The sequence below is a fragment of the Emiliania huxleyi genome (assembly GCF_000372725.1).
Source record: "Emiliania huxleyi CCMP1516 unplaced genomic scaffold EMIHUscaffold_1, whole genome shotgun sequence".
Taxonomy (NCBI): Eukaryota; Haptophyta; order Isochrysidales; family Noelaerhabdaceae; genus Emiliania; species Emiliania huxleyi.
This window is the reverse complement of record NW_005202428.1, coordinates 2,643,013-2,662,453: the sequence shown is the minus strand read 5'-3', so window position 1 is coordinate 2,662,453 and position 19,441 is coordinate 2,643,013. Positions and strand designations below refer to the sequence as shown.

Sequence of the window (19,441 nt, the reverse complement as noted above, 5' to 3'; positions counted from 1 at the left end):
AAGACGGTGCGGGTGAAGTCGCCGCCGTACCGCACGGCGGTCCCGTCAGCGCGCAGCGCCTCGGCGCTCGCGCCGGGCGCCTCAAAGTCGAAGTGGCGGCAGAGGAGCCCGGCTGAGAGCACGGAGCGGAGCAGCTGGTCACGCAGCCGGCTCGCCTCGGCCGGCTCGCTGGCGCGGACCATCATCTGGCAGAAGCGCGAGAGGAGCTCGTGCAGCAGCTGGCAGTTGCGCGACTTTGCGACGACGGCGCAGAGCGCGGCGATCGTCTGGCCGAGCAGCGCCTCGGGCACGCGGAAGACGAGCGCGCCGAGCAGCCGCTCGAGCTTCTCGAGCAGCCCGCGACGCGGCGCGTCGAGGAGCGGCAGCAGCAGCGGCAGCATGTCGCACACGTGGTGCACCACAGGCGCGTAAGAGTCGTACTGCAGGTAGGTCGGCAGCAGCTCAATGTGCGGCGCTACCAGCTCGGGCCGCGCCGCGCAAAAGAGGCTCAGCGCGTGCAGCAGCGGCTCGAGCTGCGCCTCGCCACCGGCGTTGGCGGCGGCGGCGGCGAGGCGCGCGCCGCCGGCCGCGGCGGGCGCCTCCTCCGCTGCCTCCGCCTCCGCCTCCGCCTCGTGCAGCTGCAGCAGCGACTCCTTCAGCTGCGAGACGAGCTGGCCGCACACGCGCAGCACGGTCGCGTGCTCCTTGAGGGACGCCTTGCCCTCGGCGGGCGGCGTGACGAGCTTGCGCAGCAGCTGGCGCAGCCACTCGGACGACTGGCGCGTCGCGCGGCTCGAGACGCTCAGGATCTGCTTGCAGCGCGCGGCGCTCTCGTCGGCGGAGAGCTGCTCGCCGCTCGAGGGGAGGAACCAGAGCTCGTGGAAGGCGCGCAGCGCGAGCTTCTGCACCTCCTCCTCGTCCACCACGCGGCTCACCAGGCGGCGGCAGGCGTCGACGGCGTGCGGCGAGCCGGGCTCCTTGAGGCAGAGGTCGCGCAGGATGCGGACGACGCGCTTGCGCACCGAGATTCCGACGTCGCCGAGCCGCTTGACGATCGCCTCGTAGTAGATGGGCACGCACTGCGGCTGCGAGAGAATGTGCTGTCCAATCAGGTCGAGGGTCGCCTCGCGCACGGCGATCGACGGCTCGGAGAGGGCGAGGTGGACCGCCTGCGGAGGGGAGGGAGGCTGTGGGAGGAGGCCTGCGGAGAGGAGGGAGGCTGTGGGAGGAGGCGGGACGTTCGGGAGGGGAGGGGAGGGGGGGGGTTGGGGGCGAGGGCCCGCCGGCGGGCGGTCCGAGGAGGAGAAAGGAGGGATGGGGGGGGCGGGGGGTCCTGCTTGACGCCGGCGAGCTCGAGCGTGGACGGGTCTGCGGTGACGACGCCGGAGATGGCGCGGATCGCCTTTGTGCGCGCCGACGATTGCGGCTCCTTGAGCATGAGCAGCACGTACGCGAGGAGCGTCTCGAGGCGGCGCAGCAGCGCCGAGCCGACGAGCAGCTTGCGGCTCGCGCTCAGGATTCGCTCCCTCGACAGGAGGGGGACGGAGCGCGCGTGCGCCGCGCGCAGCTCGTGCGGGCCGCGGCAGCGCAGGGCGTGCGCGGCCTGCTGCTCCTCGTAGAGCCGGCAGAGGACCGCGCCGCCCTGGCCGGGCTGCTGCTGCTCGGAGGCGTCAAAGTGCCACTGGCAGAGGAGCAGCGCGTGCGCAGAGGCGGCGGCCGCCGGCTCGGCGGAGGAGGCCTCGAGAAAGTTGAGGAGGAGCTGCTTGGTCACCTCCTCCTCGGAGCAGAGCGCGTCCACCGTCTCCTCGCTCGGTCCGCCGCCGCCCTCCGCCAGCGAGAGCAGCCGCGAGATGGTCGTCCGCTGCTTGGTCACCGCGCGAGAGAGCTGGCACGACTCGCAGAACCACTCGCTCGGCAGGTCGTCCTCCTGCGCCTCGATGCCGACGCACGAGCCGTGGAACCAGCGGTGGCAGCGGTCGCAGTCGAGCATGAAGCCGCCGTCGTACCCCCGCCCGCAGACGCACGTCGCGTCCTCGCCCGCGTCGGTCGGCTGCGCCGCCTCGTCCACCTCGTCCTTGTCGTCCGGGAAGGTGAGGGGCGCGTCGGCGTGGAGCTTCCGCTGCGCGACCACCGCCGCGAGGACCTGCCCGAGCAGGTCGAGCGAGAGCAGCCGCGCCGCCTGCTCCTCCCGCTCCGCCTTGGCGTCCTTGGAGTCTCGCCGGCTCACCGCGACCTCCGCCTTTCGCTCCATCCGCCGGCAGAGCAGCTTGGAGAGCAGCGTGAGGACGAGCGGTGCGGCGGGCCACTCGGGCCGGCCGAGCAGCAGCAGCAAGTCGCGCACAAACTCCTCGAGCAGGCCCTTGGCGTCGGCGTCGTCCGGCCGGTCGAGGCAGCGCGACGTGAGCGAGCGCAGCAGCTGGCTCGCCAGCTCGGTCACCGCGGAGCGGTACGGGTGCGGCGGCGGCTCGGCCCGGCTCGGGCCCGCCTCTCCGCCGTCCGTGCCCGGCGGCGGGAGCGCCGCGCAGCGCTGGAGGGCGAGGAGGCAGAGCGCGGAGAAGGGCTGGACGCGCCCGCCGTCCGAGAGGGAGAAGGTCCGCCTCGCCTCGCGGCCGGGCTGGTCGGCGATCTGCAGCCGCAGGTCGAGCAGCTCGTGCAGCAGCGGCGAGCGCTGCGACGGGTGGTGCGCGAAGACGGCGAGCAGCGTCTCGATCGCCGCGCCCTGCAGCGGCGCCGACGAGAGGACCGCGCACAGGCTGAAGGCCGCGTCGATTGCGAGCCGGCCCAGCCGGAGCGCGGTGGCGTCGTTGAGGCATCGCGTCGCGACGAGGCCGGGCATGCGGCCGAACAGCAGGGCGAGCTGGCCGGCGTGCGCGTACTCGTGCGGCTCCGCCCGCTTGCGCCCGCCCGACGACGAGGCGCGGCGGGCTGTGGCGGGGGTGGGGGGGCCATCCGAGGCGGCGAGCAGCGCAGCGCCGAGCCGCGCCAGCTCTTGCTTGCAGAGCGCCAGCGTCGCCTGTGGGGGTGCAGTGGGCGGAGGCGGGGGTGGAGTCGAGCCACGCGCCGGCGCTCCCCGCGCTGCCGCGGGCGTGGGACCGCACGGTGGGCGCGCGGACGCGGGAAGTGGGAGGTGGGGCACGAGAGCAGGGCGGGGCGCGGAGAGAGGGCCGGCCTCCACGAGCTCCTCGACCAGCATCTCTCGCGGCATGTCTGGCACGGTGACGACATCGAGGTAGAGGAGGGCCGCCTCGAGCACGCGCTCGACCTGCGCCTCGCCGCCGACGGACTCCGACTCGGCCCCCTCGTCCGAGCGGAGCAGCGGCTCGAGCGCGCCCACCAGGCTCTGGAGCTGCTGCTTTGGCACGAGGCTCACGACGAGCGCGGCGTCGACGGTCCGAAACTCCATCGAGAGGGCCTGGATCTGCGGGCGCGGGCACGGCGGAGGAGTCGGACCCGGCGGATGTGCGGCGGACGGGGCTTTGCGGAATGGCTCGCGCGCGCTTGCTCGGCAACACGCCTGCTTGCGAGTCGGAACGGCGCCCTCCTCCAGCCCGGATAGGAGAGACGTCAGCGTCGACACCTGGTCGGAGCCTCCCGCCTCCGCCCTTGCCGCCATGGCCGCTTGAAAAAGAATTTTGGGCCGACAAGCCGCGCGGAAGCGCGGCTGGAACGACGGCAGGGGCAGGGGGCCGCCCCCAAGGCCCCGCTCCAGGCGTTGCGGCTGCCGGCACCGCCACCAGGCCCGCCCCCACCACCACCGCCTCCGCCCCCGCGGCTGGAGCGACCGCTGGGTCGAGGGGCCGCCGCTGGGGCTCCACACCAGGCGGTGCGGCCGCCAATGCCGCCACCGTTTCCGCCACCCACACTACCACCTCCGCCCCCGCCGCTGGAATGGCTGCAGGGTCGTGGGGCCGCCCCAGCGGCTCCACACCAGGCGTTACGGCCGCGAGGGCCGTCACCGTACCCGCCACCCCCGCCACCGCCTCCGCCCCCGCCGCCGACGGGGCCGCCACCGTATGGACCCGCTCGGAATACCCTGGGGGATCCGGAACCGCCCCGCCAGAGGTTGGAGTACCCGGGAGGAGGAGCTGGGGGAGGGGAGTTGCCGCAATACGATAACGGGCCCGCCGGCGAGCCGGAAGGCCGAGGCCGGAGGGCCCCAGGGGGGGCTTGGGGTCAGCTGTCGGAGGAGGCGAGAGATGAGCTGACGCGGCCTCTGCGAGTGGAGTCGGGACGTACGAGCTCACCGGGGGAAGGCCCGTCGCAGTGGCAGCCGGACCACCGTGATCTTCGACAGGGAGCAGGGCCACGCCTCCCCGAGCCTGAAGAGGAGCCGGCGGTGGGGGGGGGCGAGCCGAGGACGATAGAGAGGCCGCGGGTGCGGGCGCGACTCGTCGACCAGGGAGAGCGGGCTCGACCTTCCGGGGGTGGAAGTGGGTGCGACCCAATGCCACCGTCCTCGCCCAGGGAGTCGGGAGCGGGGTCGCCGGAGGCGGAGTCAGCGGGATCGGGCAGAGAGGACGAAACGGCGGCGGGGCCGCGGCCAAAGAAGGCTAGGAGGGGAGGTCGGGCCCCACAGTCGTCGCGTAACCATCGGAAGGCGAACAGGAGGGAGGACCGAGGGGAGGGAGGGCCCCCCTCGGAGTGGGGGTGAGGAGACCGTGCGCGGAGCGGGGGGTTCCGAGCGGTGATGTCAGTGAGGAATGTGTGTGTTGTCGTGCTATAGTGTCTGGTGTCTACTAGCCCCGAGTAGAGCTGAGGGGGCGTTCCGCTGCTAGGGGAAACCCGGAGCGCAGAGCTAACCCTCGGGGACCCGTGTTTACTTTACAGCCCTTTCCCTGCGAACGCGCACCCCCCTAGGGGTCAGGGCTCTCTAGCCCGTAGCCCGATGCCGATCATCCGGCCCGCTGGGTACGCTTCTTAGCTCCCCGGCCCTGGATGTGAGGTTACCGACTGCACTCCAAGTGCTCCAAGTGGCTCGCACGACACTAGGCACGGGGCTCTGAAAAAGAAGTCGGACGCGGTTGCACGACACTGGGCACGGGAGAGAACGAGGACGAGAGTGGGAAGAACGCGAGGTGGCATGAAGGTCGCTGCGAGAATTGGCGAGAAACTGCGAAGGAAGAGGCGGACGCCCAAGGGTGGGCGACGGCTAGCACCGCACTTCTCTCCTTAAAATCCCTGTGTGGTGGCGGCGTGCCGTCCTCCCATCCCTCCCTTGGGTTGTCTGTTTTCTTTCTTTCTTACATACTGGGGGCACGGGACTGGCGCGCACTGGCACTAACACAGGTGTGCACACCTCGTGAAAAAGAATTCTGCCATCCGCAAAACAAGCAGAGAATGACGTCCTCCCATCCCTCCCATGGGCTCTCTGTTTCCTTTCTTTCTTTTTTCTTAGAATTTCCGTGGCCTCACATGATGCCGGCTCCCGGCGCGGAACGTGCCTCGCCGGGCTCTAGGCCGGGCTCCGCATCGAATCGAGAGAAGGCAAACCTGGTGGCGTGCGAGGAGGCCACCTCGTACATGGCCGCCGAGCCCTCGATCGCACCCTCCGCCTGCGCGCTGGTCGCGATCCGGCCGGACGCTGGGTACGCGTCGAGCTTCCCCGAGCGCCGCTTTTCCGAGAGGAAGGACTGGCCCACTAAGCCATGGGGCGCGTCGCGAGAGGCCGCGCCGCTGCTGGCGGCGAAGGAGACGTCTAGCCGGTGCGTCGGGCCGCTCACTCGGCCGTACACGTGATTGCCGCGAATGGCTATCTGCCAGCCGCGCAGAGAGATGGTGGCGGAGGAATATTTGACGCGGGTCACCGCCTCCTCGCACCGCCTCGAGTGGGCCACCAGCATGGCAAAACCGCCGTGGTAGCCGCACGAGCCGTTCACAAAGCCGTGCCCGGTGTTGAACTCGTTGAGAGCGGCACCCCAAAACGACGACGTGAACGCCTTCTTCTTCCATCCGCCCACGACCGCGATCACGTGGACCTCGGTGATGAATGAGCCGTCAACAACCAGCCGCGCGTCGTGCAGCTTGAAGGTGGCATCCTCCGTCTTGACGTTGACCTGAGCTCCAGGAGCCGAGAGGAAGGCGTAGTAGCTGCCGTCGTGGCCTCGAAAGTCGGCGCGCCCGCCTCCAGCAAAGGCGATGTGGGGGTCTTGCTCGGCGCCGACGGGGGTTGCGGGAGGAGGTGGGTTTGGCAGCGGGGGAGGAGGTGGAGAGTCGCTGTAGCACACGGCCGCCTCTGCGAGATTGATGCGGCGATTTGAGCCTAGCGGCACAGCACCATCATGGAGTGGGGTGTGGACGGCAACGGCGAGCACGGGCCACCGGCGGGCAAGCGGTCACCGCCCAACACGATCAGGGTGTAGCAATTTGCTGCCGACGAGACGTCGATCTCGCAGTCCGTAAACCTGCAAGAGGGCGGGGGTGGACTCAGAGCGGAGAGCCTCGTCGAGCCGTACGGCCGAGAGAGAGAGACGAAGACGTTAGCTCGTTTGCGTCCTCCAGCCCGGTCCAAGTGGCGTTGTAGCAAAGGTAGCTCGAGTCAGGACTCCCTGCCATGGAGCTGCTGGACACGTACACAGAAATCGTGCCGTCGAGATCGCTCTTGCCCGAATCATCTGTGTAGAGGATCACGTGGTTGATGGGTGTCCCGCCTGAGGCTTGCTCGGTGACGATCTCGATCCAAGCGTCTGACTCATAGTTGCTCTTGCAAAAGGTCGCTGACGTCGAATAGTCGCCGTCGACGCAGTAGGAGGCCGAATACGTGCCGTCGGTCGAGCTCATCGTGGCACTCGGGGTGCCTCCCCCCCTGCAGGAGGGCGTTGCCGCGGCTGAGCTTGGCTCAATCTCGGGCCTCATTCTCCAATGCGCGGGCCGCGCACCAGCTTGCACTGTTGGCTGCTGTCGAACAAACGCTGGTCGCGCGCAGCTGCAGTCTACGCGACGCGGCAGCAGCACCCGCAAAGGTAGCGGCGATACACAGCGCACGAGCGACCGTCATGTCGCGGCTTCCTTTGCGGGTGCTGCTGCCGCGTCGACGAATTCGTCGACATGACGGCCACCCAAATTTGTCCAATTTCCTATTCCCGACTCGTCCTCGGAAACGCGGCGCCGGCAAAATGTGTAGGTTTGTGGCCGGAAAGTAATCATGTATCAGGTATGTTGTTGGCAAAGTTGTTGGCAACACTATCCACCCTCCGTCCCATCTTTGCGTCCCCGCCAATACATATTCTTCAACGTACGTCTGTCCCGACTTACTTCCCGCCCGTCCAGCGTCCTTCGAGCTTCGCCTATTTTCTTCAATTAATTTCTTCCGCTTCTCTTTGTTGGTGTGTGTGTGTGTGTGTGTGCCGATGTGTGTACTAGTATGCGCCAGTCCACGCCCTTTGTCGTGCCAGTGCGCAGTGGCAGTGCTGAGAGAGAGGCTTGCGCGACATCTTTCCTTTTCGTCGGCGATTTGCTCGGGCCTCGCGCGCGGCCGCGCACAGCCATGCCCATGTCCATGTCCATGTCCATGTCCATGTCCATGTCCATGTCCATGTTGTCATGTGCATGTCGCATGTGCTAGTGCATACGGTGTCTCACGTCAACTCTCATACCGCACGTCCACGACCGCACGAGAACCCCACAGGCCAGGGGACGAGCAAAACGCCGCCGTTCGCGTTCTAGTTTGGTGGTGGGGGGTGTGCTGGGGTGCGCGTGGGCGTGGGTGGCTCGAGGTGGGTGGGCGGTGCCTGTGCCGAGAAAAGGGGGAAGGAGACCACACATGTGACATGAGCATAGGCGCACTGACATACACATATAGTTCCCAGGTCATAAGCTCCCAGGTGACTGTGACACTCTCAGGACACACACTCTCACACGCCAAGAGACGCGCCCGACGAGGCGCCCCACGTCTTTTCTGCGCCGGCGTGCCCGCCGCCGAACGAGTTCGAGCGGAGCGAAGCGGGCGCCATGCCGGCGACATCGGCGAGGGGTGAGGCGCCACCATTGCTGCGCGGCAGCAGCGGCGGCGGCGGCTCCGCCACCGAGTCGAGGTCGAGCTCGCCTGAGGGGAGACGTGTGTTGGTGGTGTGGTTGCGGCGGGGCGGCTCGGCGGCGAGTGGAGGCGAGGGATGGGAGGGCGGCGAGATGGGAGGGAGGGGAGGGAAGGGTGTTGAGGCGAGGGTGGGAGGGTGGGAGGGTCGCCTCCGGCGTAGAGGAGGAGGGGCTCGCCCAGCCGGGTGAGCTGCGGGACTGCGGGCTCGAGGCCGAAGAGAGAGATGAGGATGACCTGGGGATGGGGGAGGGGGGGGGGGGGGGGGTCGAGGGAACGGAGACAGAGAGAGAGAGCACGCCAGGGAGGGGAGAGAGAGCCCGCCGGGCGGGAGAGGAGCAGGAAGGGGAGGGTGGGGGGGCCGGACCTTGAAGACGTTGGTCACGTTGATCGGCACCGACGGCGCGCAAAAGACGAGCGGCGCGTTGATGGCCTGGGAAGGGGTGGCAGGTCGCAACGCGTGTTGCTGGAAGCGCTGCGAGCCGCGGCGCGGACATCGCCGGGTGCGGTGAGAGAGAGGTGCGGAGTGGTGCGGAGCGGTGGCGCGCCTTTGCGAACTGGTGGCTCATCTGCACAATGTGCCGCTGCTCCTCCAGCGGCGCCTGCCGGGGAGGCGGGCGGCGGGAGCTCGTGTCGCTCGGAGAGGGCGGAGCGGGGCGGGGCAAAGAGGGCTGACGCCTCGAGCATGAGGTCAAACTTGCAGCCGACCAGGACGGGCGTAGCGAACTTGTTTCGCTCTCGTGCCTTCTGGTGCCAGACCCGGATCCGGTCGAGCGTCTCCGGCTTGGAGAGGTCGAAAAGCAGCAGCATCGCCGCCGCGTCGTTGCACGCGAGCGGCAGCATCGACTCAAAGTCTTTGTGGCCTCCGATGTCCCAGATCGAAAACGTGACCTCGTGCCCGCGGATGCTGACCGTCTTCTCCATGAAGTTGACGCCCTGCGTCTGCAGCTCCGTGTCGTCGAACGTGCCCTCGATGAACCGGTTCATCAGTGACGTCTTGCCGACCTGGCTGTCGCCGAGCAGAGCGACCTTGATGAGTGGCCGGAGCGGCGGCGCGCTCGCCGCCGCGGCCGGCGCGCCGCTCTCGCTGTTTCGTGACTGCGAGCTGGTAGGAACGGTGCGCTGCGCCGGCATCGGGCGGAGATCGGCCGTGTGCGCTCGCCGGTCCAAGCGAGGCGGCGAATCCTCACAAATGACCAAGCAGCCAAGGCGCGCTGGGTTCCAACTTTTTCCGGGGTGTGGTATGGTCCGTGCGGCCAAAGATAGCGACGCACCAGAGCACGGCTGGGCGTGTAAGCAGCCGTGTTGGACTGTGAGGCGAATATTTGTCATCGGGAGCGCGCCGCCGACTCTCACCGCCGCCGCAGCCCTCCGAGGGCAGGAAGGAGATAATAACGGCCGCCTCGTCGTCGAGCTCGGCGGAGACGATGGTCGCCTCGCGTTTGAACTCGAGCTGCTAGAGCGGCGTCGCAACTCGTCGAGCGTAACAGCAGTCCGCCCTCGGATGACTTGTTGAGCGCGCCGTGAGCCGCCCCCGTAAGGCACGCGGCAGCCGTCAGGGAGCGCGATCTCGGTCAGCTGGTGCCGTCGCGTGGGTACGGTGCGAGGAACGACATGCTGTGGCAATGACGAGAGGTGTGCCTCGAAGACGTGCGCGAAGAAGGGAGAAGCCCACCTGTCCCCCTGATCGTCCTTCCAAAATCCTGCTCGTGCAGGTGGGGACCCTGTCCTCCTCCCCTATGCCTCGTTTGGGTTGTCTGTTTTCGTTCTTTCTAAAAAATAAAGAAAACAGACAACCCAAGGGAGGGATGGGAGGACGGCACGCCGCCACCGCAAGGGGCTGTTTTTTTTCTGTTTCTTTTTCGGCTCGCTCGCTCGCTCGCGCGAGTGCCGCACCGGTATGCACACAATGTCGCGGCTCTCCCTTTCCCTCCTGGCTGCCACCTCAGCCGCCTCATACGCACCCATGAGCTCGCATCCTCGGCTTTGGTCGGAGGCTCCTCTTGCGGCACCAGCTCCACCCCACCGGCGGTGCCCATTCCGGACCTCGGTGCCGGCAAGAGCGGCGCCGCTGGCTGCGGTCCGTGACCAGGAGGAGGACGCCACGTCGCTCTCCTCGCGCTCTCGCTTCCTCGCCGCCTCTGCCGCAACGGGCGCCTGCACCGGCGCCGCGGTGTCCGGCTTCAAGCTGAGCATCGTCGCGTGCGCGGTGGCGCTGTTTGGAGCAGACACGACCGCGGGGTGGACCGGCTGCGGCGCCCGTCGCGGCGCGGCCATGCTGCTGCTGCCCGCGGTCGGCGGGGTCGCCGTCGCCGTCTTGCGGGCGCTGAGCCCGGGCGGACGGTTCGGCCCCGGCCTTGCGGAGCACGTGGCCGAGGTCGAGTCGGGGGTGCCACTCCGGACGGCCGCCTTTGCGACACGAGCGGCGGCTTCGGCGGTTACCCTCGGCAGCGGCAACTCGCTCGGCCCCGAGGGTCCCTCGGTCGAGATCGGCTGCGGCGTCGCCCGCCTGGTCGGGTCGGTGGCGGCGAGGCGGGGCTGGAAGGGCGCGGCGCACCTGCAGAGGAGGTCGAGGCAGATGCTCGCGGTGGGGGCGGCGGCCGGTGTCGCGGCCGGCTTCAACGCGCCCCTCGCCGGCGTCTTTTTCGCGCTCGAGATTGTGGCGGCGGCGGTGCGGTCTGCGGTGGACGAGGGCGGCGGGGGCGGCGGCGAGGCGGACGCGCTTGGCGTCGGCTCTGCGTCCGAGGTCGGGTCCGTGTCGGAGCTGGAGGCGAGGCGCGACTCTGCAGAGCTGGACGCAAAGTCCCGCACCGCCATCTCCGGCGTCGTCCTCTCGAGCCTCGTCTCAGCGGTCGTTGCGCAGGAGGTGCTCGGCAGCGGACACGCCCTCCCTCCGGGAGGCTGGCCCGTCCGGCTGCGCTGGACCGCCCTGCCCGTCTACGCGGGGCTCGGCGCGGTCGCGGGGGTGACCGCGCTCGCCTTCAAGCGCACCACCGCCGCGCTCCGCGCCCTCTTCGTGGACGACGGCGCCGGGGGCGGAGGGCCCCTCCGCGCCGTCCCGCCGATGGCGCGCCCCGCCCTCGGCGGCCTCTGCTGCGGGGCGATCGGCCTCGCCTTCCCGCAGGTCGCCTCACCGCGCGAGGCGGGCTCCGCCACGCCCTCCCCGCGAGGCCCTCCCCCTCCGCCGCCCCGCAGGTCCTCTTCTCGGGCTACGCCACCCTGGACGCGATCGTGCAGTCGCTGCCGCTGAGCGCCGCCACGCTCAACGCCGCGCTCGGCTCGCCCCTCGCCGGCGCTGCGGCGGGCGGCGGCCCCGCCCTGCCTGGCGCCGGCCTGCTGGTCGCCAAGCTGGTCGCCACCTCCGGCTGCGTGGCGAGCGGGCTCGTCGGCGGCACCTTCGCCCCCTCCCTCCTCCTCGGCGCCTCCCTCGGAGTTGTGTACCACCAGGTGGAGCTTCTCTTCTCTTCTCTTCTCTTCTCTTCTCTTCTCTTCTCTTCCTCCCTCGGAGTTGTGTACCACCAGGTGGAGCTTCTCTTCTCTTCTCTTCTCTTCTCTTCTCTTCCTCCCTCGGAGTTGTGTACCACCGGGTGCAGGACACTCCCTGGACACTCTCCTCCCCGACACCTCCCACTCACCTCCCGGACACCTCCCAGACACCTCACACAGACACCTCCTTGAAGGTCGTCGTCCCGTGCCCCCAGGCGGCCGCGCGGGCCCTCGCCCTCCTCGCCTCCGCCGTGCCCGCCCTCGCTGGCGCAACCTCCGTGGCAAACGCGCCCACCTTCGCCATGGTCGGCGGCGCCGCCTTCCTGTCGAGCGTCTTTGGCGCGCCGCTCACGTCGGCGCTCCTCCTCCTCGAAGTCGCGACCTTGGTCACAGCCTGCTCTCTCTGAACGCATGCCGCTCCTCTCCAGGCGCTCCTCCTCTTCGAGCTCACGCGCGGCTACGAGCTCGTGCTGCCGCTGCTCTGCGCCGCGGGGACGGGGCCGGTGGTGATGGAGGGCGTCGAGCAGCGCCTCGACGCGGCGCGCAGGCGGCGGGCGCGGCGCTCGAGCGGCGAGGCGAGCGGCGAGGCGCCGCCAGCCGCCGCCGCCGCCGAGCAAGGCGCGGCTGCGAACGTGAGCGCCTCGCTCCTGCCCACGGTTCCGCCGGACTGCGACGTGGATTATCAGATCGTCTGCAGAGCAGAGCCCTGAGCCAGGGCCGTGACTCAGGCGCGGAGGCGGGAGCGAGGCGCTGCACCTCGTGGGCTCCTCGGAGAGGCGGAGAGAGTGCCCCGGCGGTTGATTACACATTACAGTATGTTCGTGCTGTGCTGGGCTTTTTGGACGGCCTGAGTATGTGGGGCTTATACGGTGAGGTGTGTACACGCCGTCGTACGCGGAACTGTTTTTGACTAACTAAGAAGCTCAGCACCACCTTCACCTGGAAGGGCTACGGTTTCTTCTTCTGGCCGCCGCGCCGCCCAGGATGCCGAGCGAGTCCCACTACTTCATCGGTGGGCTCTCGGTTGGGCTGCTCCTCGCATGGTCGCCGTGGCAGCCAGCGGTGACGCCGCTCTCCCTCATGCCTGCACGCGGTGCCGCTGCGGCGGCGTGGGAGCCGTGGCTGGAGAGGGAGAGCCAAGCGGCTTGGCACTCAGCGCTGCTGTGGGAGCGTCTGCTGCTGGCTACGCCACCTCGTCTGCTGCCGCTGCTGCGCGGCGTCGCGCCTGGACAGCAGCCTCCCGCCTGCCGGCTCGGCGACAGCGAGCACCGCGCTGCCTGGCGGGACGGCAGCGGCACTTGGCGCGGAGCTGACAACAGGCCATGCGACCCGGCCGCCGTCGCCAGCAGCTCGCCGTCGCAGGGCGACGGCAGCGAGACGGTGGCACCCGGCAGCCCCGCAGAGAGCGCGGCAAAGAAAGCGGCGGAGCCGGCGGCGGCGGAGGCGGCGGCAGAGGCAGCGGCTGAGGCTGCGGGACAGACGTCAACGGCGACGCCGGCTGAAGCGGCTGCCCCCGCGAGGCAGATGCGTAGGCGGTCCGGCGAGGAGGCCGTGGCTGCAGTCTACTCTGCCCTCACCGCGGCGCTCGAGCTCCTGCGCGCCTCCCCGTCTGCCGCATCGTGGTGAGAGGGTAGCAGAGGGTAGCAGAGGGTAGCAGAGGGCAGTGGAGCGCACCCGCACCCACGCCGCTGCGCAGCACCGCTGCGCACACTGCCCCTCGGCGGCCGCCCTCCCTGCCACCCGCAGGGAGCTCACCGCCACCGCGCACGTCGCCTTCGCCGTGTCCGTGCCCGACCAGCTCACGCTGCTCGAGGTCTGCACTGCCTTCGCGGGCGCACGCCGCGCACACCCGCACCTCTCCACCCCGCTGCTGCGGCTGCTCCACCGCTGGGCGCCGCACGCGCCGCCCCGCGTCAGAGCAGGCCTGGAGACGCTCGCGCGCCGCCAAGCCGCCGCCATCCCCACCGCCGCCGCCGCCGCCGCCGCCACGGCCGGAATTCTAGATGCGGAAAACAGATTCCTTGTGCTCTGACTAGCGCGCTCGAGATACTCGGCTGTGTTGCAGCCGCCTTGACTGCATCCGACGCCCTTTGTGAAGACACGGCACGATGCAACGTAAGATCAGACCCTCCTCGTGTTCATGCTCCAGGCCGCCACCGATTGCGGCGGCCTGGAGGCCCCGGGCCAGGCGCCACTCGCAGCTGGCCTGGTCGGGCTCGCGACGTCCCCCGACCGGCTCGCGTCCGTCCTCGTGCTCGAGCCGACGGGCGAGTGGCTCGGCCCGCACGCGGTTGAGGCGGAGGCGGAGGCCTCTTCCGCCGGCGGCGAGGGCGGCGAGGGCGGGGGGTGGCGCGAGTGGGTGCGGGGGCTGGTCTCGCGATGGCGGCCCGCTCGGGAGGGTGCCTCCGGTGGTGCGTATGGCGCTCACTCGCTCTCTCCGCTCCGAGTGGGCAGCGTCTTTCCGACTCTGGTCGGCGTCGGGACGGTTGGCGACGGAGCCCTTCCGCCGGGCGGGCTGGAGCCTAGTCGGCAGCTCCTTGTGGCGGCCGTCCTCTAGGCGGGCGACGAGGCCTTCCGGCGGCGGCTGACGCGCTTTGCACTCGCGCTGTACCAAAAGGCGCGCGGGGCACGCGGGGAACACGCCGGTGCACGCCCGGCGCCGACGCCTCTCCCCTCTCGCCCGACCGCCGCCAGGCGTCGACCAACCGGTCCGACCCGACCGCGCCGCTCGAGAACGGCGAGTTTTTCCGCGCGCAGATGCGCAACCAGCGGCTCGTGCGGCGGCAGCCGGACGTGCTCGCGCTCGAGCGGGTGGCGCGGCGCGCGTGCATCTCTCACCTGAGCTACAGCGCACGGCTCGGAGGGGAGGCGCTTGAGGAACTCGGGAGGAGGCGCGCGCGGGGCGGGGCGGGGTCGCCACCGCGGCGTGGGGTGTTTGGCGCCGTAGGCTAGGGAGGAGCTCGAGGCGCTGCTGCGGGACGCGCCGCTCTCCCTCTGGGCGGCGGTGCTGCAGCCGAGCGAGGCGCGCCCACCGCCACGGCCGCGGGGCGGGGGAGCCGTCGCTCGACCGTCTGATCCGCTCCTCGGCGCTCCCGCGCAGGCGCACCACCGCCACAACCACGAGGGGAACCTCTGCTCGGGCGTCTTCTACGCGTCGCTGCCCGCAGCCGGCGGCGTCGCGCCGCTCGTCTTTGACGACCCGCGGGGAGTGCCGTGGGCGGACGTGGGCGCCGCCACCGGCGGCGCCGGCGGTCTCCGGCTCAACTTGCGCGACGAGGGAGGCCTGCCTGGCGGCGGCGGCGACCCGTCGTCCGGCGCGCTGCGCGCTCCGTTCATCGAGCAGCGAGTTTTCTCGCCGCGCGAGGGGGACCTGATCATATTTCCAGCCTGGCTGCCGCACGCGGTCGTGTCCGGCGAGGCGGCGGGAGGGGGGGCGGCGGGGAAGGCGTCCGGCGGGTTGGACGCCAGCACTGCCCGGATCGCCTTTGCGTTCAACTTGGAGTGCCCCGCCGCCCTCGCCTCGTTTGCGTTTAGCGTGTGATTTGAGTTGCGCGGGCGGCCACGTGCCACAACGCGACGGCACGAGACCGCGGCTTCGGGATTTCTTCACTTAATCTTAAGGTCCCTCGGGCCAGTTTGGGGGGGCAAACCCTGCCCGGCCCCTAGAACCCCAGGCAAGGCCCAGGTATGGCCTAGGGCATCAGAAGGGACCAAGAGGAGTCCAGTCTGAGCCATAGAGCCCATGTCTTTGCCCCCGAAGGTCGCGTTCAAATGCCCGGAACGGACGTCACAGTGGTGTCCGGCCGGCGCGATCACCGAGCTGTGACGCTCAGGGAAGCCTGATGAGGTACTAGTTTCTTTGCCCTGGGCTGGCCTACGGCCCGTGCTGGATCAGCTGAGCAAGGTTTGGGGAGAATCCCCCGGTCAGATCTTCAGATATTTTGACGGATGACCGAAAATGGGCAAAAACGGGGTGATTTCGGTCATCCGTCAAAATATCTGAAGATCTGAATGGGGGATTCTCCCCAAACCTTGCTCAGCTGATCCAGCACGGGCCGTAGGCCAGGCCTGGCCAAAGAAACCAGCACCTCAACCGGCTTCCCTGAGCGTCACAGCTCGGTGATCGCGCCGGCCGGACACCACTGTGACGTCCGTTCCGGGCATTTGAACGCGACCTTCGGGGGCAAAGACATGGTTTCTATGGCTCAGACTGGACTCCTCTTGATCCCTTCTGATGCCCTACAGTTCCGGACGGGCATTAAGAACCTCTAACGTTAAGAACCTGAGGCTCATATTTCGGCCGGATCCCTAAGAACTCCCTAAGAACCTGAGGCTGGGCCAACGCCTGCAGCCGGCGCCCCTGCCCCCGCGGCCGCAGCCGCAGGGGCAGCTCACGGCAGCGAATGACTCTCTTGTCACGCCATGCGCGAACTTACTGTTCCAAACTGTTTTAAGACCCATTTATTGATTTTTAATCGAAGCCGAAACGGTTTAAAAAACCATCCACCCGGTTAAGAACCTGAGGCTCGGCCCCCGACGGACCGCCGACTTAGCTAAGAACCTGAGGCTGGGCGAAGAACCTGTGCGTTCTTAATGCCCGTCCGGAACTGTAGGCCACACCTGGGCCTTACCTGGGGTCCTAGGGGGCGGGCAGGGTTTGCCCCCCCCAACTGGCCCGGAGAACCTTAATTCTTCTCACACTACACAAGCCACCACCCTCACAAACAAAGCTCCAGGCCCCAACTGATGTGTGAGTGTTGAGTTGTTTGGTATTGCTAAAAATCTCTCTCTCCACCCTCGCCCAGGGATCCACCCTCGCCCAGGGATCTATCCACATGCACATGCACATGTGCAATGCGTCTCAAGGCCAACAGGTTCGGACCGGGCACCGCCTCGGTATACAAAATGCGCCTGCGGGCGGAACCTCACAGATCACAGATCACAAGCCTCTCTCAAAGCACTAACAAAAACAAGGCACTATACTCCCTAGGGAGTAGCAGGAAAAGAAAACAGTCGTCACACCTGTTGACTCGCACGCCACTGCAGGCCGCCCCAATGCCCATCATGCTTTCCCTCCTCCTCTCCTCCACGGCCACGCTCAAAGTGGACACATATTCCACCAGTGCACTCCACGGCACACCAAAAACGTCGACCATCGACTCGCTCGACTTTTCGATCCAGCCCGGAGGCTCCACAGAGATCACCGGCACGCTTGATATTCCAAACGCTTCGTACTACGCCTTCTCGTGCAGAATCGCGGGCGGCCAGATCGTCTTTGTCTGGATCGAGGACCACCTCGTCTGCCACACCGACCCGCCCTTCGGCAACACAAACTCCTCCATCGATGGCTCAAAGGAGAATCCGCTCTCGTACAGCGCCGCCACGAGGCAGCACATCGTGATCCACATCTACGCCTCTTCCGAGCAGCCGGTCAGGGACACACCGGCGGACGTGTCGGTGCGCTGGGCGTCACTCGCTTCGCCGCTCGCCGCCGACGCGCCGGCCAACTTTTCTGCGGTGCCGCCCCGCCTTCTGACGCCGGGCTCTTCGGCGGTGGAGCTGCAGCGGCGCTCTCTGCAGAGGTCGCTTCAGAGCGGCTGGAATCTGTGGCTGTACAACCTGCTGAGTGTCGCCCGGCTTCCGCAGAGCTTCGTGCTGACCACGGCCATCTGCCAGCTCTCGACTGGAGAGTGCCTCGAGAGCACGCGGATCGAGGACACGGCGGCGGCGATCCGGGTCGGACCCTTCGCCATCGACCAGAGCTACTGGCAGTACTACGTCGCCTACAAGGGGCTCAACCTCTCCCTCTCCTACCTCGGAGGCGACGGCCCTCTCCGCCTCCTCGTCGAGCCTCTCGGCTGCGACAAGACTGCCTCGCCGGCCGGCGCCGCGGGGCAAAGCGCCGCAAACTGCTCCGACTTTGCGCTCGTCGTGCAGCCTCGCTTTGCGTGGTACCGGCGAGGCAGCGTCCTCGTCGACCCCTCGTCGGGCGGCGGCCTCGTCACCCTCTCGCCGCTCGGCATGCCGCCGACGGAGGTGCGGCCGACGGCGCGCCACTCTGCGAGGGCGGACGCGTTGCTGCCGGAGGCCCTGCGCGCTGCGCCGCACCTCACGCTCTCTCTGGGGCGGGGTGCCGTCGCGCTGTGCGAGGGGAACGCGTCCGCCCCGCCCCTAGCTCCGCCCTCGCTCGGCGACGTGAGGGCGTCGGTCGCCGCGTCCCTCGCCAGGGAGTCGCGGCGGTACGCAGCGTACGGCGCTCTCTCCTCCGTCAAGGAGGGGCTGCAGGCGGCCACGTTCTGGAACTACGTCTACTCGCCCGCCGAGTACGGCCCCTTCCTGCCCGTCTCTCGCTCCTGGAACTTCGTCAAGCAGGCGGCCAACAACGATTGGGCGTACGTCATCTTCGACTGGGACAACATCTTCGCAACCTACATGACCTCGCTCGACCCCGCGGCGAAGGACGTCGCCTACTCAAACTTCATCCAGGCGGCCACCCCCCCGAGGGCCTCCCGCCCAGTCCCCGCCCCGCCCCGCCAAGACACCGCCATGCCCTCGCCACACCCTGCCGCCCAGACACGGCCACACACCCTCTCTGCCGGACACCGCCACGCCCCTCTCTCCCACACCGCCCTCCAGCCCTCGCTCAGGTGGTGCGCAGCCGCACGTCTCGCGGCTTCGTCCCAAACTACTCCGCCGGCGGGTCGAAGAGCGTCGACCGCACCGAGCCGCCGATCGGCGCAAAGGCCCCGCGGCCCCATGAGCCCGTCCTATCGCGCTGCCGCCGTCTCTTCAGCCGCGCGGTGCCGCACCCAGGTCCTGCTCGAGCTGCACCGCAAGTACTCGGACACGTGGCTGGTGCAGCTGCTGTTCGACGACCTCAAGAGGTGGAGCGACTGGTTCCTCGCCTCGCGGGCTTTCGGGCCGGTGCGACGCCCCACTCGGGGCTGGCGGGGGCCGGGGCCTGGCCGGCTGCTCTGAGCGTGGCGGGACTGGCGAACAGGCGCGGCTCATCTCGCTCGGCTCGGACCGCATCGACGGCTTCAAGGACGCGGCTGCCAACGCGATGCAGGGCGCGCGGTACGAGAGCGGGCTCGACAACTCGCCGATGTACGACGGCGCATTCTTCAACGCGACCGTGGCGGTCGACGGCGCGTTCGCGGTCGGGCAGATGGAGCTGTACGACGTCGGGATGGCCTCGATGTTCGTGCAGGAGGCGGAGAGCCTCAGCGAGCTGGCGAGGCTGCTCGGCCGCGCCGACGACGTGGCGGCGCTTTCGGCTCGCGCCGCGGCGCAGCGCGCCCTCATCAAGGCGCACCTCTGGGACGCCGAGTCGGGCATCTTCGTCAACCGGTTCTGGAATGGCACCTTCTACCGGCGCATCTCGCCAACCTCCTTTTACGCGCTCATGGCCGGCGCCGCCACCGACGAGCAGGCGGCGGCGATGGTGGAGCAGTGGCTGCACTCGCCCGAGCGCTTCTGCATCGCCAAGGACGGCGACATGCAGGGCAACCACGACGACTGCTACTGGGGCCTGCCGTCGATCCAGCGCTCGGACCCCGCCTTCCCGCCGCTCGGCTACTGGCGCGGCTACGTGTGGGGGCCGATGGCGATGCTGACGTACTGGTCGCTGCAGCAGTATGACCACGTCCCCGCCGTCCGCGCCGGCCGCAAGGCGCTGTGCTCTCAGATGACGGCGCTGATGCTCTCGCAGTGGCGCGCGCACCGCCACATCTGCGAAAATTACTCGCCGCACAAGACCGCGGACGACCACCACGGCGACTGCTCGGGCACAAAGTTCTACCACTGGGGCGCGCTCACAGGCATGATCACGCTGGTTGAGGAGGGGTACTACCACTCAGCACCAGCCGCGCTGAGCACGTTGAGTGCGTCCTGAGACCTGAGAACTTTTCTGAGCTTTCACACATCACAGCTCACACACAGTGTCTC

At 68.7% G+C, this 19,441-nt stretch overlaps 2 protein-coding genes across 2 annotated transcripts; one reads left to right on the top strand and one right to left on the bottom strand.

Annotated features, from left to right (window-relative positions):
* Window positions 1–7,730: 7,730 nt before the first annotated feature.
* EMIHUDRAFT_425800 (hypothetical protein) lies at window positions 7,731–9,142 on the bottom strand (the record flags this gene model as incomplete). The annotated part of the gene is made up of 5 exons (XM_005794463.1): window positions 7,731–8,020; window positions 8,161–8,245; window positions 8,376–8,441; window positions 8,557–8,610; window positions 8,687–9,142. The coding sequence occupies 5 exons, from the start codon at window positions 9,140–9,142 to the stop codon at window positions 7,830–7,832; spliced, it is 852 nt and encodes a 283-aa protein (XP_005794520.1). The 3' UTR covers window positions 7,731–7,829.
* Window positions 9,143–9,917: 775 nt separating this feature from the next.
* CLC-1 (voltage gated chloride channel) lies at window positions 9,918–12,204 on the top strand (the record flags this gene model as incomplete). Its single annotated transcript, XM_005794555.1, has 4 exons — window positions 9,918–11,132; window positions 11,204–11,455; window positions 11,710–11,880; window positions 11,923–12,204. 4 exons carry the CDS (start codon window positions 9,918–9,920, stop codon window positions 12,202–12,204), a joined length of 1,920 nt encoding a protein of 639 aa, XP_005794612.1.
* Between the last annotated feature and the right edge of the window lie 7,237 nt (window positions 12,205–19,441).